We start from the raw sequence: 17888 nt of genomic DNA, 5'->3' as shown, positions 1-17888 counted from the left end.
CTGAGGCGACCATTGGGAACTAGAAGGGCCAGCGATGAAAGGTGACCGAGGAGACGTAACCACAATTGGGCTGGAAGTTCTTCTCATCTGAGAGAAGGTCTTGCGACCTTTCTCAGCCTTGTTATCCTGTCGTCTGATGGGAAGGCTTTGAAGGAGATTGGCGTCTATGATCATGCCTAAGTACACCAGTTTCTGAGTGGGAAACAGAGAGGACTTCTCGAGATTTACCATGATCCCCAGATCCTGGCAAAGTCTCAGAAGTTTGTCTCAGTGCTGAAGAAGGGTTGACAACGAGTCTGCTAGGATTAGCCAGTCATCCTGATAACGGAGGAGATGGATGCCAATCCTGTGTGCCCAAGATGACTAGGGTAAACACTCTGGTGAAGACTTGTGGTGCTGTGGAAAGACCGAAGCACAACACCTTGAACTGGTACTTTCTGTTGTCTAGGCTGAATCTCAAGTACTTCCTTGAAGACGGATGGACTGGGATCTGAAAGTACGAGTCCTTTAAGTCCAGTGTACACATGAAGTCTTGCGGTCTTACTGCTAGTCTGACCGTGTCTGCCATCTCCATGCTGAACGGAGTTTATTTGACAAACTTGTTCAAGGCTGAGAGGTCGATGATTGATCTCCAGCCTCCAGACGCCTTTCTTACAAGAAAGAGTCGACTGAAGAAGCCTGGGGATCAGTCGAGGACCCCTTGGAGGGCGCCCTTCTTCAACAGGGTCTGGACTTCTGCCCGAAGAATATTGGCACTCGCGAGCGGGAGAATGCTGGCGAGCGCGCAGGAGTGTTGGCATGCGTCCGTAGGAGAGACATGGCGCGCAGGCTTATGCCGGGTGCGGTCAGGAGATAGTTGGCGCACAGGTGATTGCGGCAATGTGGTTTTCGTCTCACCTAGAGACTTGTGCGCTGGAGAGTGATGGCGCGCAGGTATCTGTTGGCGCGCGGGCGATGTAGGGCGCACATGCTGGCATGCAGGAGAACATTGGCGCGCAGGTGAGTACAGTACTGGTGTGTAGGAGAGAATTGGCGCGCAGGAGAGTGCTGGTGCGTAGGCGAGCAGGTGGGCACTAGCGCGTAGGAGATCGTGGGCGCAGGGCACGCAGGTGCAGGAGAGCGCAAGCCCGCTCTGGTTTGCTGGCACGTAGGCGACCCTGGGTGTGTGCGCAGGTGATTGTGGGCGCGTGGCGTGCAGGAGAGCGCTGACGTGTAGGTGAATGTTGGTGCGTAAGCGCGTGTTGGCGCGCAAGCGCGTGAGGCTGCTGCCGTCTGTGAGGGCAAGCAGGTTGAGTGGTGCGCCGAAGCGTTGTAGAGTGACGAGCTACTGGTGAGCGCTGAAGGTCTGGGTGCGCGGTGCGCAGGGCGAGTGTGATGGCGCGCAGTTGCGCACTTTGGGGGAGCTACATTAGGCTCTACAGGCGACAGGAATGGTGATGGAAGGTCAGCAGGTTTGGAGGATGGATGGTCGGCGTGTCCTTTGAAAGGATGACCATCCACTGAAGGAGATCGCGAACGATCTGCAGAGAGGTCCAGGACCGAGGTCACAAGACTGGTTGCAGGTGCAGTGATGGATGAATGAAGGTCTGACGGAGGCTCCTCTATGGGGGACTGCAGTGATGACGTTGAACCAAAGAGGCGCCTCTTCACCGTTAGTGAAGGGAGACCTCTAAGGCTAAGAGGAAGGCGAACCTTCCGACAGATGCGCCCTCTGGGGGCCGTTGGATCAGCAAGCTGGCCGTCAGCAGTCCTCCGAAGAGGAGTCTCTGTAGGTGAACTCCCCCAAGGGAGAGAAACACTAACAGGAGAGACTGACGATGAACTTAGTTTCCCCCTTGGAGGATGGTCAGGAACAGGGGAAACTAAGTCGGCAGCTACAGCTGTAAAGTTTGGAGTGGCAGAGGAGATGGATGACGCTGCATGAGACACCTCTGACGCAGCAACGTCAACAAGAGTCAGGGGATCTACCTCTGACGGTGACGACGATTGCTTAACAGGAGCACCCAAGTGGATGAACTGCAGCAGGGCTTCCTTGGAGGGAAAACCGGTAAGCCCCAAGGAAGACCATATCTGAAAAAAGGGAAGTTAGTGACAAGGCCACACCCAGGGGGAGAGGAGGGGCTGCTTCGCTAGGGGAAGCAACATCATCTCTCGAGACCCGGGGTTGGTCGATAACTTAGTCTACGCTACTACTCGACAGTCTATCGTAAGAGACCGACCGAGTAGGAGCTTTGGAGGAGGATTGGACGACGGAAGAAGAGGCTTCGGGTTTTTCTCTCTTCAAAGAAACCTCTGAAGGAGAAATATCCCGCTTGGACTTCTTCCGCCGTTGCGCAAACCTCTCCCACTGGGAGGGAGACCACTCCCTGCGCTCACTACATTTATTAACACTATCACACCGTTGACCTCTGCAGGAAGGACAAAGGGCGTGAGGATCAGTCTCGACCGCCGACATATATGGTCCACAAGGGCAGACAGAGAGTCCAGGGCAGGTGCGCATGGTCGCAGAAGTCAACTTCACACACACTCTAAGAGAAATGGCGTTAATGGCAGCCAAAAGTCAGCGAGGATGAAGAGCGCTAACGTCCGTTCACCATCCGAGCCGAAAGTAAAGTGAGCTCAATCACAGGTGTGTGAGAAGGAGCGGTAGCAAGCTACCATCCCTAACCCCCGCTAACTAGCGGTGTGGGTAGTTAACACTCGTTAAATATTAATGGCTCGTCATTTCAGCTACGCCAAAAGTAATACAGTACCCCTGTTAAATAGCGTGGTTTGTATTCCAGTTACAGAACAAAAGCGTTTCCAATTTGCACACAGTAATTTTTGCCATCCAGGTAGTCTTTCAGGTATTCGAAAACTTGATCTTTAACATTGATGAACCGAGATCATTTAGTAGCAGTTCATGCAAAACTGTATCAAAAGCAGCATTAGGATCGAGTATTACATTGCATTTATTTTCATCCATCATTTCTAGCATATCACTTACAACAGAACAGATGACTGTCTCCATAGAGTATAATTTTCTGTAAGCTGACTGGTTGTCTGGCAAAGCTTCTATTTCTTCAAAGTGACTGACTAATTGTTCAAGAATTATGTATTCTAGCACTTTTGAAACAAAGGATAAATTCGAAACAGGTCTACATGAGTTTAATTCCTGATAATCCAGGGCACTTTTCAGAACTGGTGTGACTATAGCCATTTTCTCAGATTTAGGAAACTAACACTCATCGATGCTTGCTTGCATTTGCTATTCTCATAATTATTTCAGCTAGACTAGAAAAGTTTCTTTCTCCAGTTATTTCAGATATTGGTGATGGATCGATCGCACAATTAGTTTTCTTTGCTCTCTTGATAATCCTGGTGATATCTTGTGTTATGTTGTTAAATCTCATTAATTTTACCTATGTATTTGGTGTAGCATTAATCTGATGTTGAATATTTACAAATAACCTAGTTATATTTTCTATTTTGTTTTAAAGAATACCAGAAAATTATTTGATAGTTCCTGGTCACTGTACCCCTCTGGTAGCTTTTTTTTCATTTACAGTTCCCAGTACAGTATACCATTTAGGAGATGATATAACTTATTTATGCTTGTTGCTGCTTCGCGGATCTTTCGCTTAGAGTAATTGCTTTTTTACCTTCTTAGTAGGTACAGTAGTTGTATTGGCACATTGTAGTTTTGTATTCTACCTATGTACAGTACTTTGAGTTTTAACCGATTCCACTTTCTTTCTTTGCGTCTGTTTTCCCTCTTTTACTCTGAAATCTCTCTACCAAACCAAAGAGATTGACCTTTTACACTTGAAGTTTTTCCATTAGTGGACATATGGTATCATATTCACGTTTACTCCCTCTATTCTATGTGGTCGTAAGGCAGTCAACAAACATAGCTCCTAACAAACGTTGGTTATCATCATCGTAGGGAATGTTGATAGCATCATTATTTGCCTTCTGACTTCTTCAATAAATACAGTAGGAGAAAAGTTTAATTTAAGTCTTAAGTTTATTTTTTTTCACCACTGCATGTTTCTGTAGAGGTAGTCTATATGGAATAAGTTTGCACACTGGGGAGATAGTGCATTACCCTTCTACATTTATATCAAATACAATATTACTCATTCTATCACTCAAAACTAGAGGTCCAACGTATGCCAAGTTAAGGAGATTGCACAGTCGACATTATTCACCAATTGATATAATTCCAATAACTCACTAAGTGCTGAAGCATCAAGAATTGATGCGTCATTCCTCCTAAGATTGAAGTCTCCACAATTACTAATTCACTTTTTTCCCTGATAATCATCTCAATGAGTACACTGAATTCTTCAAAGAAGACTCTAGTATTTGGTCTCGAAGTTTTGTAAACTTTTACAATGGATATTTTTCTGTTGTTTACGTAAAGTTTATTTCTATATATTCGAAGCTTGTTACACTAGTTCTTTTCAACATTTTGAGATTTTAGTAACCTTTATGAATGAAGAGAGTCACCTCCACCATACCTGCCCTATCTCTGAATGTGAAAGAAGGTGTGTGTGTGTGTCATTTCAGTGATCTTAGCCTTGTCAAAGTTATTTATCCATGTTTCAGATAATGATAATGATAGTAGGTCCAAATATTTCTCTTTTATCAATTCTCAAATTTGAATAATTTTATTACCTACAGATTGTATATTTTCATAGCCACAGTTTATGACATCCTTAGTATTCATAATCAGTATTTTCTGCTAGTCTTTTCTATTCCAAGTCATAAGCTTTACAATTCCTCGAATGTACTATGTGATCATTTGCTTTGTTTAACTTTGTGCAGTTTATACATTCTAACTGTTGTGAATTACATTCTTTGGTGGAATGTTTTTCTGAACATTTCCCCTAGACTTTATCATCAATCTTAAACTTGCAATTTTTTTCAAAATGTCCATACCTGTGACAGTGGTAAAAGGTGATCACGTGGTACCTATCACATATGTTTTAAGTACCCCATCCCAAAATAATTTTGTTACCTTTATCACGAATAGCCTTCCGAACTTTGCAATCACATTTCAACACATAGTGAGTAGTCCGACATGCAGCACTTTTCTTCAATAGCACACTTATCTTCTCTTCTATGTCCCAGGCAACGATTTCTTTGAATCAAGGCATTTACTTCTTCATCTTCATCATTGTAAACACTGCATGTCATTAGTTTTTGTTTTAAAAAAACTATCGCAATTTTTTTTCGTCTCGGTATCAGCAACCAATGCCTGAATTTTTTTTGCTGTATCCTCTCTGATCTTGGAGCCTTTGTATATCAGCGGCAAGTTCCTTCAGCGAGCATAAAATATGGACACCAACTAAACTTAACTTTCCCACCACCCTAACATACAAGCCGTGTCCTTACCTACTAAACTAACAGGGGCTGACGCACCCCTGCAACCCTTACACTGCTGTATTCTTAGTCAGCCATCATCATACATACAGGTGGCCGCTATATACATACAACCCCTGATCTTTTCGTTAGACAAGTTTACAGCAACATATCCATCAATGTATATGCTGAGAGAAAGAAAACTAATGAACAGGTGGTTTGCCCCAATATTCATAGTCAGAAGTAGATAAAACATAAGATAAGTAGGAAAAATGGTATATGGTTCATGTAGGCCCTATTTGACTAGAAATTAAAGTATCATATATTTTCCGTGAAATGTGCTTAAACAATGTCTAGGGTAAGGCCCTTAATGACGCAACTAAAGTGGCTACACACGGTAGGTTAGGTCAGGCCTGACCTTAGTCTAAATCACAATCAAAGTAAAATGTTATCACAGGTAAAATGATATATATATATATATATATATATATATATATATATATATATATATATATATATATATATATATATATATATATATATATATATATAAAATAACCCAATACCACAACTAATATGAACATACCTGCTAATGCAAATGCAAGAAGAGTGACAGACGAAAACCATCTTCTCATCGTCTTCAGTTTCACCATTGACTCTCACGAAACTTAAAGTTCAGAAATAATAATAATGAGACAGCTGACGTATTCTCGTCACCTTGATGAAAAGGTCACTTGCGTCTGCAATGGTTGCCCCACACCAATTGCGAGGTAAACAATAACTTGGTTTTACCTGTCTGGCGTAGAGGTATAACCTGGGGACTGGATGGAGGGGGTCAACGGGAGAAAGCTGGTACACTATGTTGTTTGTTGTTGTTTTGAGATAACTTGTGGTGAGTGGTGACTGGTGACTGAACTTGTGAAAATTCAGTGTTGCCTCGCGAATGTATGAGTTCAGTTGTGATCACTTTACCCGAGGGAGAAGTAAGCGAATAAAAGGTTTAATTTTATTGTGATTTTTTCCTCCTCAGTACTGTATCTGAAACACGCCTGATAATTTCATTCTACTTCGCCGCAACATATGATATTGTCAATTTTGCGCGTAAAACCGAAACCAGAAACGATTGTAATCAATTTCGAGTTATTGCTATTATTTTTACTAGCTAAGCTACAACCCTAATTGGAAATGCAGGATGCTAAAAGCCCAAGGGCTCCAACAGTAAAAATAGCTATTAGTAAAGGAAACAGAGAAATAAACAAACAAAAAAAGTAATGAACAATCAAAATGAAATATTTTAAGAACAGTAACAACATTAAATTAAATATTTCATAATTAAACTACTGTATAAAGGCTTCAAAATCCGAGAATTTTGAAGTCAACTGCATACAACGACCACAAGTGAATTTCAGTGAAATTTTACTATATTTGGATATTTAGGCACAGCAAATTGCGTTGTCTTCTGATTCTTTTCCTTTTCCTTAACTACTTTTCCGAGTTATCTCCCTGCTTGCATATTCATAAGGGTCAATAGCAGGCTACTTGGAATCTTCAGAGGACTACACATTTTCTCCAGGCCAAACTTTAAGAGATATAGGCCTACTGGGGAAAAATTGTAATACCCTGAATTTGAAGAAATAAGAGAGAGAGAGAGAGAGAGAGAGAGAGAGAGAGAGAGAGAGAGAGAGAGAGAGAGAGAGAGAGTATTGGTTTATGTCATGAATTTTAATTATTTTATTAATTGATTTAATCCTTTTAATCCCTCATTATACAATTAAATATTATTGTATGAAAGTTTTATGATTGGTTTTACAAGGGAAAATATATTTTCTACACCATACTATAGAAAATACTCTCCTAGGATAATATATGGTACATGAACTGCTACTAAATGATCTACGGTCCATCGGCGTTGAAGATCAAGCCTTCGAATACCTAAAACACTACTTAGTTGGTAGAAATTTCTATGTACAAATTGGAAACTCTTGTTCATCATATGAACCCTTAAACAAAGGGGTACCCCAGGGGAGTGTTCTTGGCCCAATATTATTTTGCATCTATACTATTGGTCTATCGAAAATACTACAAAGGTATGGCGTGAAGTTTAAACTATTTGCAGATGACACAATTTTACTTCTCCATAAATGATATAGATGACACTACTGAAACTCTAAACCGAATGCTTGACAGTGTTAGAGAATGAATGACATTTAAACAGCTAAAATTAAATGAGAACAAAACTGAATTCATGGTGGTGTGCAACAGAAACAGCGTGAGAAACTTAGGTGATATTCAAATGAACATTGTCATAAACAATGATTCGGTACCGTTATCTAGTAAAGTTCGAGATCTAGGTGTATTTCTTGAGTCTTGACTGCAACCTATCTCTAAATGCCCAAATAAATAATGTAATAAAAACTGCTGGTTATCATCTAAAAAATAGTGCGTTTATAAAAAGTACCTAGACGAAAATTCTGTAAAGAAGCTTGTGATAAACTGTGTTATTACCAGGATTGACTATTGTAACTCTATCTATTACAATTTACTAAAAGTGCAACTTAAGAAATTACGAAACATAATAAACAGAGGAGCAAGACTGATAAAAGGCGTCCCACCTAGAGAAAGGATCACCCCTATACTAATTGATTCACACTGGCTGCCGATTAAAGCGAGGATTGAATCTAAAATATGTACAATAACCCACCAAGTTATCAGAACCGGGCGTCCAAAATACTTAAGAGAATCGCTACATATTGCCCAGCCAACAAATCGTGTCGACACGAGAATAGTTACAGATGGCTTCAAACTCTTGGAACCTAGATTTCTGTCTACTTTAGGCTCTATAGCCTTTAAATATGCGGCCCCGAGACTATGTAATAAGCTCCCACGAAACATTCGAATGATTGAAGACATCAAGGCTTGCAAGAGGAAACTGAAGACTTTCTTATTTCATGTGTCTTTTGACAGTGACGATTTAACAGTAAATGAAGAATATGAGACACGAAACGTTTAATACTCCAAACGAATAATGTAAAACGACAGTGGATGTCCTGTAGAGAGTGGGGTTCCCCTGCTGTATGGGACCGGAAAAACAGCCATCAAAGTAAAGTAATGTCAAAGTTTGACGGTATGATTATTTTAGCCTACTTGTATACACGCAAATTTAGCATAGGTGAAAATTTAGATCAGCTAGGGTTATTAAAATGGCAATATACAAACTTATATACAGGTGTGTGTATGTGTGTGTGTATATATATATATATATATATATATATATATATATATATATATATATATATATATATATATATATATATATATATATATATATATATAAAGAGTGTTAGAAGAAAACACCATCAAAGGTGTGTGCAATGAATAGATCCAATATTCGTGAACCCATGAAATTACAGTTACGGAAAAATTAAAAGAACAAATGTGAAGCAGCTGCATACCTCATAGACATGTAAGACCACAAGTTTTATACCTTCATTTGGTTGGCAATTAAAAGGAGATAAAACTAATAGGTTAGAGCTTTATTCTGTCATGCAGAAATAAACAAAATGAGAAGTAACGTGGCAGAAACATTAATGGTCAATGTCTTGTAGAATAGACTATAAGAAAATAATGCAGTTCCATAACATCCTAGAATCTGATGAAAATGGATTAATCAAAGATATAATCGAAGAACAACTGTATAACCCGTATAGAAAGTTTTAGAGCAGCAGCGTTGAAGAAATGTTCTAAGTATAAAATGAAAATGCGAGAAATTAGTAAACTGGAAAAGGGTCCTGGAAAAAAAGAAAATTAAAGAAAGAATTGTGGAATATTTAGAGGAAACAGCTGAAGAAAACAAGACATGGAGGAAAAATTGAAAATTCAAAGAAGGGAATGGCCAACAACCTTATATTAAAGAAATGGATACGGTCAATGCAATTCTAATAATGAAAGCAAGGTTAAAGGTAAACCTATTTCGGGGTGGAACACATAGATTATATTTGTGACTTGTGCAAATAAGACGATAGCACAGAATATGATTTCTATTCGTGCCCAAAATTGTGAAAGCTAAGGGAACAAGATATAAGAGTAGAATTGGTGCACAGTTGTAGCAGAGAGCTGGTGGAAAACATGTGTTGAGCGATAAATCTCAAAGAAAAGTTCTCAAATACCCTTTTATGTTCATAATATAATGTTTATCGGTAATAACTATTGTAAAGTAGAAAATCCATAATCCACTTCCAATCCATCGAAGTTGGCGGTGTTAGTGAAAAATAAAGATTGGTGATTATTTGGAATCGTAACATGAATTGTCATTGATGCCAAGTTCCAGGTTCCTCGCTGAAAAACATAATCTCCGTGGTATCCTCTGCCTCTCTACACAACACAAAGCCTATCCTTTCCATTCTTGTTTCTATAAGTTTCTTTTGATTCTATCATATTCAACCTGGTTTTAATGTTGTTACTGTTCTTAAAATATTTTAGTTTTCCTTATTTCCTTTCCTCACTGGGGATATTTTCCCTGTTGGAGCCCTGGGCTTATAGCATCCTGGTTTTCCAACTAGGGTTGTAGCCTAGCAAGTAATGATAATGATAATAATACTGCCTTGCGTGTTAACTTAACCCATGTAATCTCTTCTGCCATTACTATTCACAAACCTCAGTTTGGTCATCTCTGCTTTCTTTTCTTTTCTTCTATTTTTCTTATAATTCTATTTACCACTTTTCTTTTTATTTCTTTTTTTCTTTTTTGAGTTATTACTTTTTATACTTTCTTACTTCTTCAATTCTAATCTGATATTTAGGCTATTGCATATTTCTATGATACTTTTCCCCCAACAATCCCCATATGGTTCTCTTATTTGATCTTTCACTATCTCCTTAACTAGTCTTTTGTCTTCTGATGTTATGATGTTATGAAAAAACATCACCTTTTTATACTCTATTCTATTTTTAAGTGGCCATATTACTGTTTCTGCTATTAGCCTCCAGTAAAGCGTAGTAGCAACGTATTCAAACTTCCCTTTGATAATTTTTTATTGTATTCTCTCTAGAGCATTTATTTCTTTTCCTTTTATTACACCCCATGTCTCGATATTTGCAAACCTTGTAGGTAATACTACTGTCTCGTAGATATTTATTCTCACTAGCAATGGCAAATCTACTCTGTTACTATCTCCATACTTCTTAACTTCTTGTACCGTGTATCCTATTTTTCCTTCCCTTTTACTTATGCTGAGACTATGGTTTCCTTTTTCTGAGTAGCCTACCATTCTTCGATTGGCGCATGATTCATAAAGAATGAGTAACTTAAGATAAAAAAAAAAAATTAAGAATATATTGAATAGCATAACAATAAAACATTTATAATTTTATATACCTCATAAAATGAGTAAAAAGAAGGTCAACTTCCAATATGAACTTATAAATGCCACTGACATCATACACAACCCCTCCAAGAATCTTAATGGCGAGAATGTATCTACCATCCTCATGACAAGCTCCAGTAAGGTATCGTTCTCTGATATATCCCCAGACTGGGACATTTAATCACTAAATGCCTAACACCCGGGGAAATCAAACAGCAATAACACAATGGTTGGCACCTGCCAGTCATCAATTCTTACCCGACAGAGGGAAGTTCCCACCTTCTAAGCATATTATAACATTTCGTGGAGGTATATCACTTGTGATCTCCTTCATCTTATTCTGATGCACAAAATTCCAACAATGATGTCAAATATCACTAAGAGATCTTTTTAAATAAGACAAAAATTAATTAGAATATCTTCCAAGAAATAATTTTTCTGCTGCTTCTTTTGCTAATTTGTTCACCTTTTCATTTTCTGACACACCCACATGAGCTTGAACCTAGCAAAACTTGACTTCCTTGTGCGACAAATATACAGCCTCTCTAAACATGTTAAAACTACAGGGTTGGTTGGATTAAAAACTTTTTGCACCACTATAAATGGTCAAATTGCCCTTTTCGTTGTTATTTTTTTCAAAACCAGTCAGCATACTATAAAGTCTGCTTTAGAGAAAAAATATGTTGAAGGGGGTGCATGTTTAGGCCTACAATTTAAAAAAAAAAAAAAAAAAGTATTGTACACCCCAAATCCAACGACAGCATTGGATTTAGAGCCGTCCATAAATATAAATCCGATAGCCCTATGCTGTTTTCCATGTGATTGCACTTCTTCATTTACCATGTTACCTTTAGAACCAGTAAACTACTTACAGAAGACAATCTCTGGAAGTTTCCAGGAAGGGGGTAACAATAATTTAAAAGGTTGTATCCGTCACCTGGAAAGATTTATGGTATTTGGCAGTTGTTTCACTGAATCCATAAGGCTGTGGGCATGTAGAGCGAGCCTCATAGTATGAAAAGAAATTCTCCATATTTGCAGTTTGAAAGGACAGTGAATTGGGAAGCCTCTGTAACCTACACCAATACCTAATCTTAGTAGACTGGTGATATAAGTCCAGAAGCCAATCAGCTCGAGATGCGGGATGACCTAAAACCACCCGTAGGTTTGGAGGGGATGCTAAAGAATATATTTCACATCAATAGGATAGTTTGGATAAAATAAGGGCCTTATACCATCTTAGGAGAGTCTGAAGATCTGCTCCCCCAAGAAATATGTGTCAATACTTTAAAGGTATTTAAAATCTCTAAACATCTAACTTTTAGCTTTTTGGGATGTGAGACCCAAGTAAATTTTTTGTCGAAAGTTAGATCCAGAATTTGTGTTTCTTCAACATGGGGGATACATTGTTTTTATATACAGTATACAGTATATCTGGGCCTGGGTGTATATAAAAAATGCGACAGAAATGTAAGTTTATGCTCTTTGATGAAGCATAAGTATAGTTCAAAATTTTACACAATTGTAGCTTTATTTATAGAGAGGCTGAGAAGTAAACCATATTCAATGACCATCTTTAAACTCAATATTCTTCTCTGTTTCTTATTCATTTTCTCGACCATGTCATTACACAGAATTGTCATTGGACGAAATCTAACACGGAGGCTGTTTGTTTTTATAATTATATACAAAATCTTATTCATCCATTTCTCATCTAGGAGTGCAAAAAACCAAATATAACACCTCACCTAGTTCTTTTTTCAAAATAAAACATATTGCTAAAATATTACTTTGTACCATGAAGTGTTAACTAAACTGCCAGTGCTTAGAAAAGAATGAAATGAATTAAGACAGCAATTCATTATGCTAGAGAGAGAGAGAGAGAGAGAGAGAGAGAGAGAGAGAGAGAGAGAGAGAGAGAGAGAGAGAGAGAGAGAGAGAGAGAGAGATTTACTTTCATCATAAATTAATATTTTAAAGCTTACTGTATGCTGTTGTTATTTGCTTCAACGTTTTAGCCTAGATAGTAGTCTTCTAAAATGACTGTCAAATATTAAGTTCAGATTTGACAATATTCATTAGGATAAATTCGCTCTCTCTCTCTCTCTCTCTCTCTCTCTCTCTCTCTCTCTCTCTCTCTCTCTCTCTCTCTCTCTCTCTCTCTCTCTCTCAGGACAGACAATTGCAAAACACTGGACTGAGCCAATCATTGTGAAGAGCTTAACCACAGTGCAGATCTACATCTCTACAGAATAAGAACATTGTATGAATTTAGAATTTATATGACCACCTACATCGTTTTGAATATCTATTTATACGGTTCACTGCGGCACATGATGTCTTTCCCACCCTTAATGAATAGTTTCCGCATTATAAAAATACATAAGAAAACAGTATCTGTGATAATATATTGTATGTATTGTGTGCAATGTATTTTGCAAGTAAGTAAGCTAAGCACTGACGGGTTTGTTGTTGAACGTTTTTTCTACATAGCCTATTACGAACAAGAAGTGTGACGTATCGTGAAAACGCTCACTTTGCTTTTTCTCTAAGGAATCCCAACACATATTATCCATACTGCCACTAATCTCTCATTCTGTATGTTTTACTCCTGAAATATATAATTGTTCATATTGATATGTAAGAGAGTAACACATATTTAGGTTATTTCATTCAAAAACAAAGAATAAAAGTTCTAGTGTCCTGGGAGCATCGTGGATGCTGCAGGTGGAAGTAAGGAGAGGATCAAGGTCTTTAGCTAGCAAAATGGATCATAGCATAAAAGTCAAGACAAATGTCTTTTTATAGAAAATGATTAGTAAATGCAACGTGATTAACTTGTACTACAAATGCACGCGTCTATCACTGCGGCGACTTACAAATTACAGATTCATAGTTGAAAAAAAAAAAACTTATTCTAAAAAAAATAATATATATATATATGTATATATATATATATATATATATATATATATATATATATATATATATATATATATATATATATATATATATATATATATATATATATTTCAAGGGCTCAAAGGACAAAATGTACGGCCCTAAATGACTGACTGCATGAAAGTCCTCTGACTTCATAATCAATAAAAACACCATTTTACGAACACAAATAGATAGGACAAAATGAAATAAAAGCACTAAATAAAAAATTTTGCTCTCTGCTTACATTTTCTGTATGTGAGTGTTTGTAGTACGTATGCATAAACCGCCGCAGGTGTTACCGTTTATGTATACTAGGCAACTGACAAGAATATTTTTATGTCCCTTATATTCACATGTAACTTTGCCGATAAACATAATTTCCTTTGTTACATCATTATATATTTCCCTATAGGCTACTTTATTTCATTCTTCAATCCTTTATCGTTTTCACCATGCAGAATTTTTACTAAACGATAAATTGTACACATTTTCCTCCTCGTGCTGCCACGACGTAATGTATTCACATGCCTGTAAGGTGAAAGTACTGTTATATCTAGACTGTTTTCCTCATACATCAGGAAAATGACTAATTTTTGCTCTCTCTCTCTCTCTCTCTCTCTCTCTCTCTCTCTCTCTCTCTCTCTCTCTCTCTCTCTCTCTCTCTCTCTCCAAATTTGATTTTAGCGTTTTTGCTCGTCACTGGTAGGCTATATTATTTACACAATCCTCGAGAAGCAGATTCAGTGCTGATTTACCGCGAAGCGATCAAAGATATTCTCCTTCACTTTCGTTTCCCTGTTTTGGCCATTTTTCTTGCATAAATGCTCTACCACTTCCTTTGGCAGATCTGGACCAGACAAGCAGATTAAAATGTAAAGGTAGGCCTATTTCTCCTCTGACGAAATATATTGATACAACTAACTTTACTACATGGCGATATACAATTTAGAAATAGGCTGTAATCTATTCGTAGAAATACTTTTGTGAAATCAGAAGACAAAGGAAAATAGGTTACAGTTAAATATAAGATTTAGGAAAATGAATCATTTGAGATTAAAAGGAATATAGAAATTTACAACGAAGAAAATAGAATAATGATTTTGCTTTTATGAATAGCTAAAAAAGGGCAGAGGAAGGAGTATCCTATAAGAAGTAAATATGTTTTCAACACCGCTATCTATTCGTAAAACATTTTATCGTATTCATTCGACGTGCAAGTTTATAAACGAATTTCAGTTGTTACATTCTATTGAAATTTTGGCTGTATTTCAAAGGTGTAAACGTCTGTCATGACAGACAAAGTGATGACAGGACATTGCTCTGTCGCAGTAAGTAGGCCTACTCGACATCCTCTACCCAGGAGAGTGGACCAAATAGGCAACTAAGTCATTCTTTGCAAAAATCGAAAGAGAAAAATATTTTAGATATGGATTCTGGAAATAATCATATTTTTCTTATTAACATATAATGCAGCTCTTCGTATAAAAGTTAATGGAATCTTATAACATTCGTAATAACAAAATCAGTTTTTCTCAATGAAAGAAGATTTTACGCATTTCACTCTGTCGTCGTCATTAACTTTAGTATCAAAACTGTTCCCGACTCTAAACACTTTTATCCGAATTAGTCCTTAGTATCTGATAGACTCAATGACGAAGGAATGAATTACACGGAACAATTCATTAATTCATTTTCCCTTTACCAAACAACATGAGTTTTACTCTCTTCTTATAAATAACATACGAAATTATCTAACTGACTCTGTAATTATCTTTCAGACTATAGAAGCATATGCTTCATAGATACACTTTTTTTTTAATAGAGTATAGTAGCCTATATGTGTGGTGTGTTTTTATGAATTTACACTTGTGTATTTGAATACTTAAAAGATTATGACATATATATATATATATATATATATATATATATATATATATATATATATATATATATATATATATATATATTGTATGCAGGTTGGGTATACTCAAACACGAGCAATGTGCAATAGTTATGTATTCACAATTCAATACATGGTGAGCAGCAATGCAATAACAATGTTGAGGCCACGCTTGCTCCAGCGAGACTGCCCCAGATGGCCAGATTCAATATCTCCCGCCTTTAATAGATTATGGCGGGAATACAAATAACTTTCAAATTGCATTATATGGAAACATCCTACATCCCCTCTCTAAAATAAATGTATTACATTTTTCATGAAATTGAGGGTTTATCAAGTAATCATACAGCAAGAGAAGTATAAGGCATACTGATGACAAAATGGTGTTATATAAAAGATAACACAAATCATATAAGTGGAGCGCAATTACGTGCTCATTGCAAAGTAAGACGACATTTAGTTGCATGAAATTATCAAATTATTACAAACTGGTCACATATTCAGTACAAAAAAAAAATCAAATTGTGCATAATTAAAGAGAAATCAAATTGTACATAATTGAAAAATCATAAAATATAGTCTTCATGCCAACTCGGAGGATTTATTTTCCTGGTCCCTCTTCTGGGTTGGGGGTTGGCACACGAGTCAGCGGGGGAAAGTGAACGAGTAGGTGGGGGGAAATCCTGCACTCTTATTTCCCGAAGATGTTTTCTGTTTCTCGTTGATATTCTTCCACTACCATCTAGTTTTATGACATATTGGCGGTCTCCTTTCATTTCAACGACTTTTGCAATACGATCCCAGGCCTTAGAGACAACATTTTGCACTGCTACTGTGGTACCCGCTTGCAAGGGGCGGAGTCTCTTTGCACTAGAATCATGACGGAACTTTACATTTCTCAGGTGTTTACCCATCTTCTCCTCTCTGTCTATCATAATGTCTGCCCACTGTTCTGTTATCTTATGATAGCTTTTAATCATGGGGACTGAGTCCCTGAGTTGTCGTCCCATGGCTAACTGTGCCGGCAATTTATATATGTCTCTTAGGGGCGTATTTCTATATTGCAAAATAGCTCTTGCAAAACTATCTGTGCCGAGGCTTCCGTCGCTTCTTGTGTTATCTTGAATGGTTCTCTTTGCTGTACGTACTGCTGCCACTGCCCTCCCGTTGGATTGGGGGTAATGGGCTGAGGATATTCTCATCCTAACCCCCCATTTCTGCAGGACGCTAGCCATCTCAGTGCTTACCAAATTGGTGCCACCATCGAGGGAGATTTCTTCCGGGGCGCCCCACTGCATGAAGTATCGTCGGAAGAGGGGAATCAACTTAGCAGAAGTGGCACCATTTGGAAAGAAGGCAATTTCCAGCCAACCAGTAAGCCTATCTGCATATACCAGATATTGTTTTCCACACACTTGAAACATATCCGTGACCGTTTGTTGAAAAGGATATTCAGGGGGTGGGGTAGGCAATAGCGGTTCCCTTTGTTGGGACGGAGCGATGACGTCACATGTTTTGCACTGCATCCTCTTGAGTTTCAGTTGACCCTCCATCCCAGGCCAATACACAGCCTGTCGTGCCCTACGAATCATTGAATCAGAACTTTGGTGGCCTGAGTGTAGGTTAGAGACAACTTGGTCTCGTAGTGACACAGGTATTGCCAGACGTATGTGCCCGTCATCGTATGAATACACCACCAGTTCGTCCACGATGCCAAGTCGATCCCGTACATTAAAATACGGCTTTATGCTGGAGTCGACTAGATTTCTCGATACCGGCCAAGAACCTGCGGCTACCATACTCTTTAGCAGCTGATATTCCACATCGCTTTCAGCAGCCCTTTTAACAGAATTCCAGTCGAGGGTTATGACGTCATCACTCAGCGACGTCATCAGTGCTGCAACGCATGAACTCTCCCCTTCCTCCCCCATCTCACGGTCACTCGCATTTATTGGGCTTCTGATTACCGGATATCTCGAAAGAGTATCGGCTGCTGAGTTTTTCTTCCCAGGGATGTATTTTACTGTGAAACTGTATTGTAATGTTTTTTCCTTTAATCGAAGCAAACGAGGATTTGCAATGTCTTTCAATTCTCTGTCCCCAAACACTTTGACTAGCGGACGGTGGTCAGTAACAAGGATAATATTGGGACATGTCTCTGCCTCGGATGCATACTCAAAGCGCTTTGATGATGTAATAGCGCTTTGAGTATGCATCCGAGGCAGAGACATGTCCCATTGGGGTCCTACAATACTGGTACCTACCCCATGGGGATATGAATGTAGTCAGGTGCCGACTTTCTTCATCTAATTCCACTTGGTGAAAACCAGAATAGG

At 38.3% G+C, this 17888-nt stretch overlaps 1 protein-coding gene across 1 annotated transcript in view; it reads right to left on the bottom strand.

Moving 5' to 3' along the window:
• Uxs (UDP-xylose synthase) overlaps positions 1–6399 on the bottom strand; it is a 669676-nt gene extending 663277 nt beyond the window's left edge. The window contains exon 1 of the mRNA XM_068344364.1: positions 5933–6399. Coding sequence (XP_068200465.1) covers positions 5933–5999 — 67 coding nt within the window. The 5' untranslated portion in view covers positions 6000–6399. The remainder of the gene's footprint in view (positions 1–5932) is intronic.
• Positions 6400–17888: the final 11489 nt, after the last annotated feature.

This window comes from Palaemon carinicauda, chromosome 21 (assembly GCF_036898095.1).
Source record: "Palaemon carinicauda isolate YSFRI2023 chromosome 21, ASM3689809v2, whole genome shotgun sequence".
Classification (NCBI taxonomy): Eukaryota; Metazoa; Arthropoda; class Malacostraca; order Decapoda; family Palaemonidae; genus Palaemon; species Palaemon carinicauda.
This window is presented reverse-complemented; position numbering and strand designations above follow the sequence as displayed.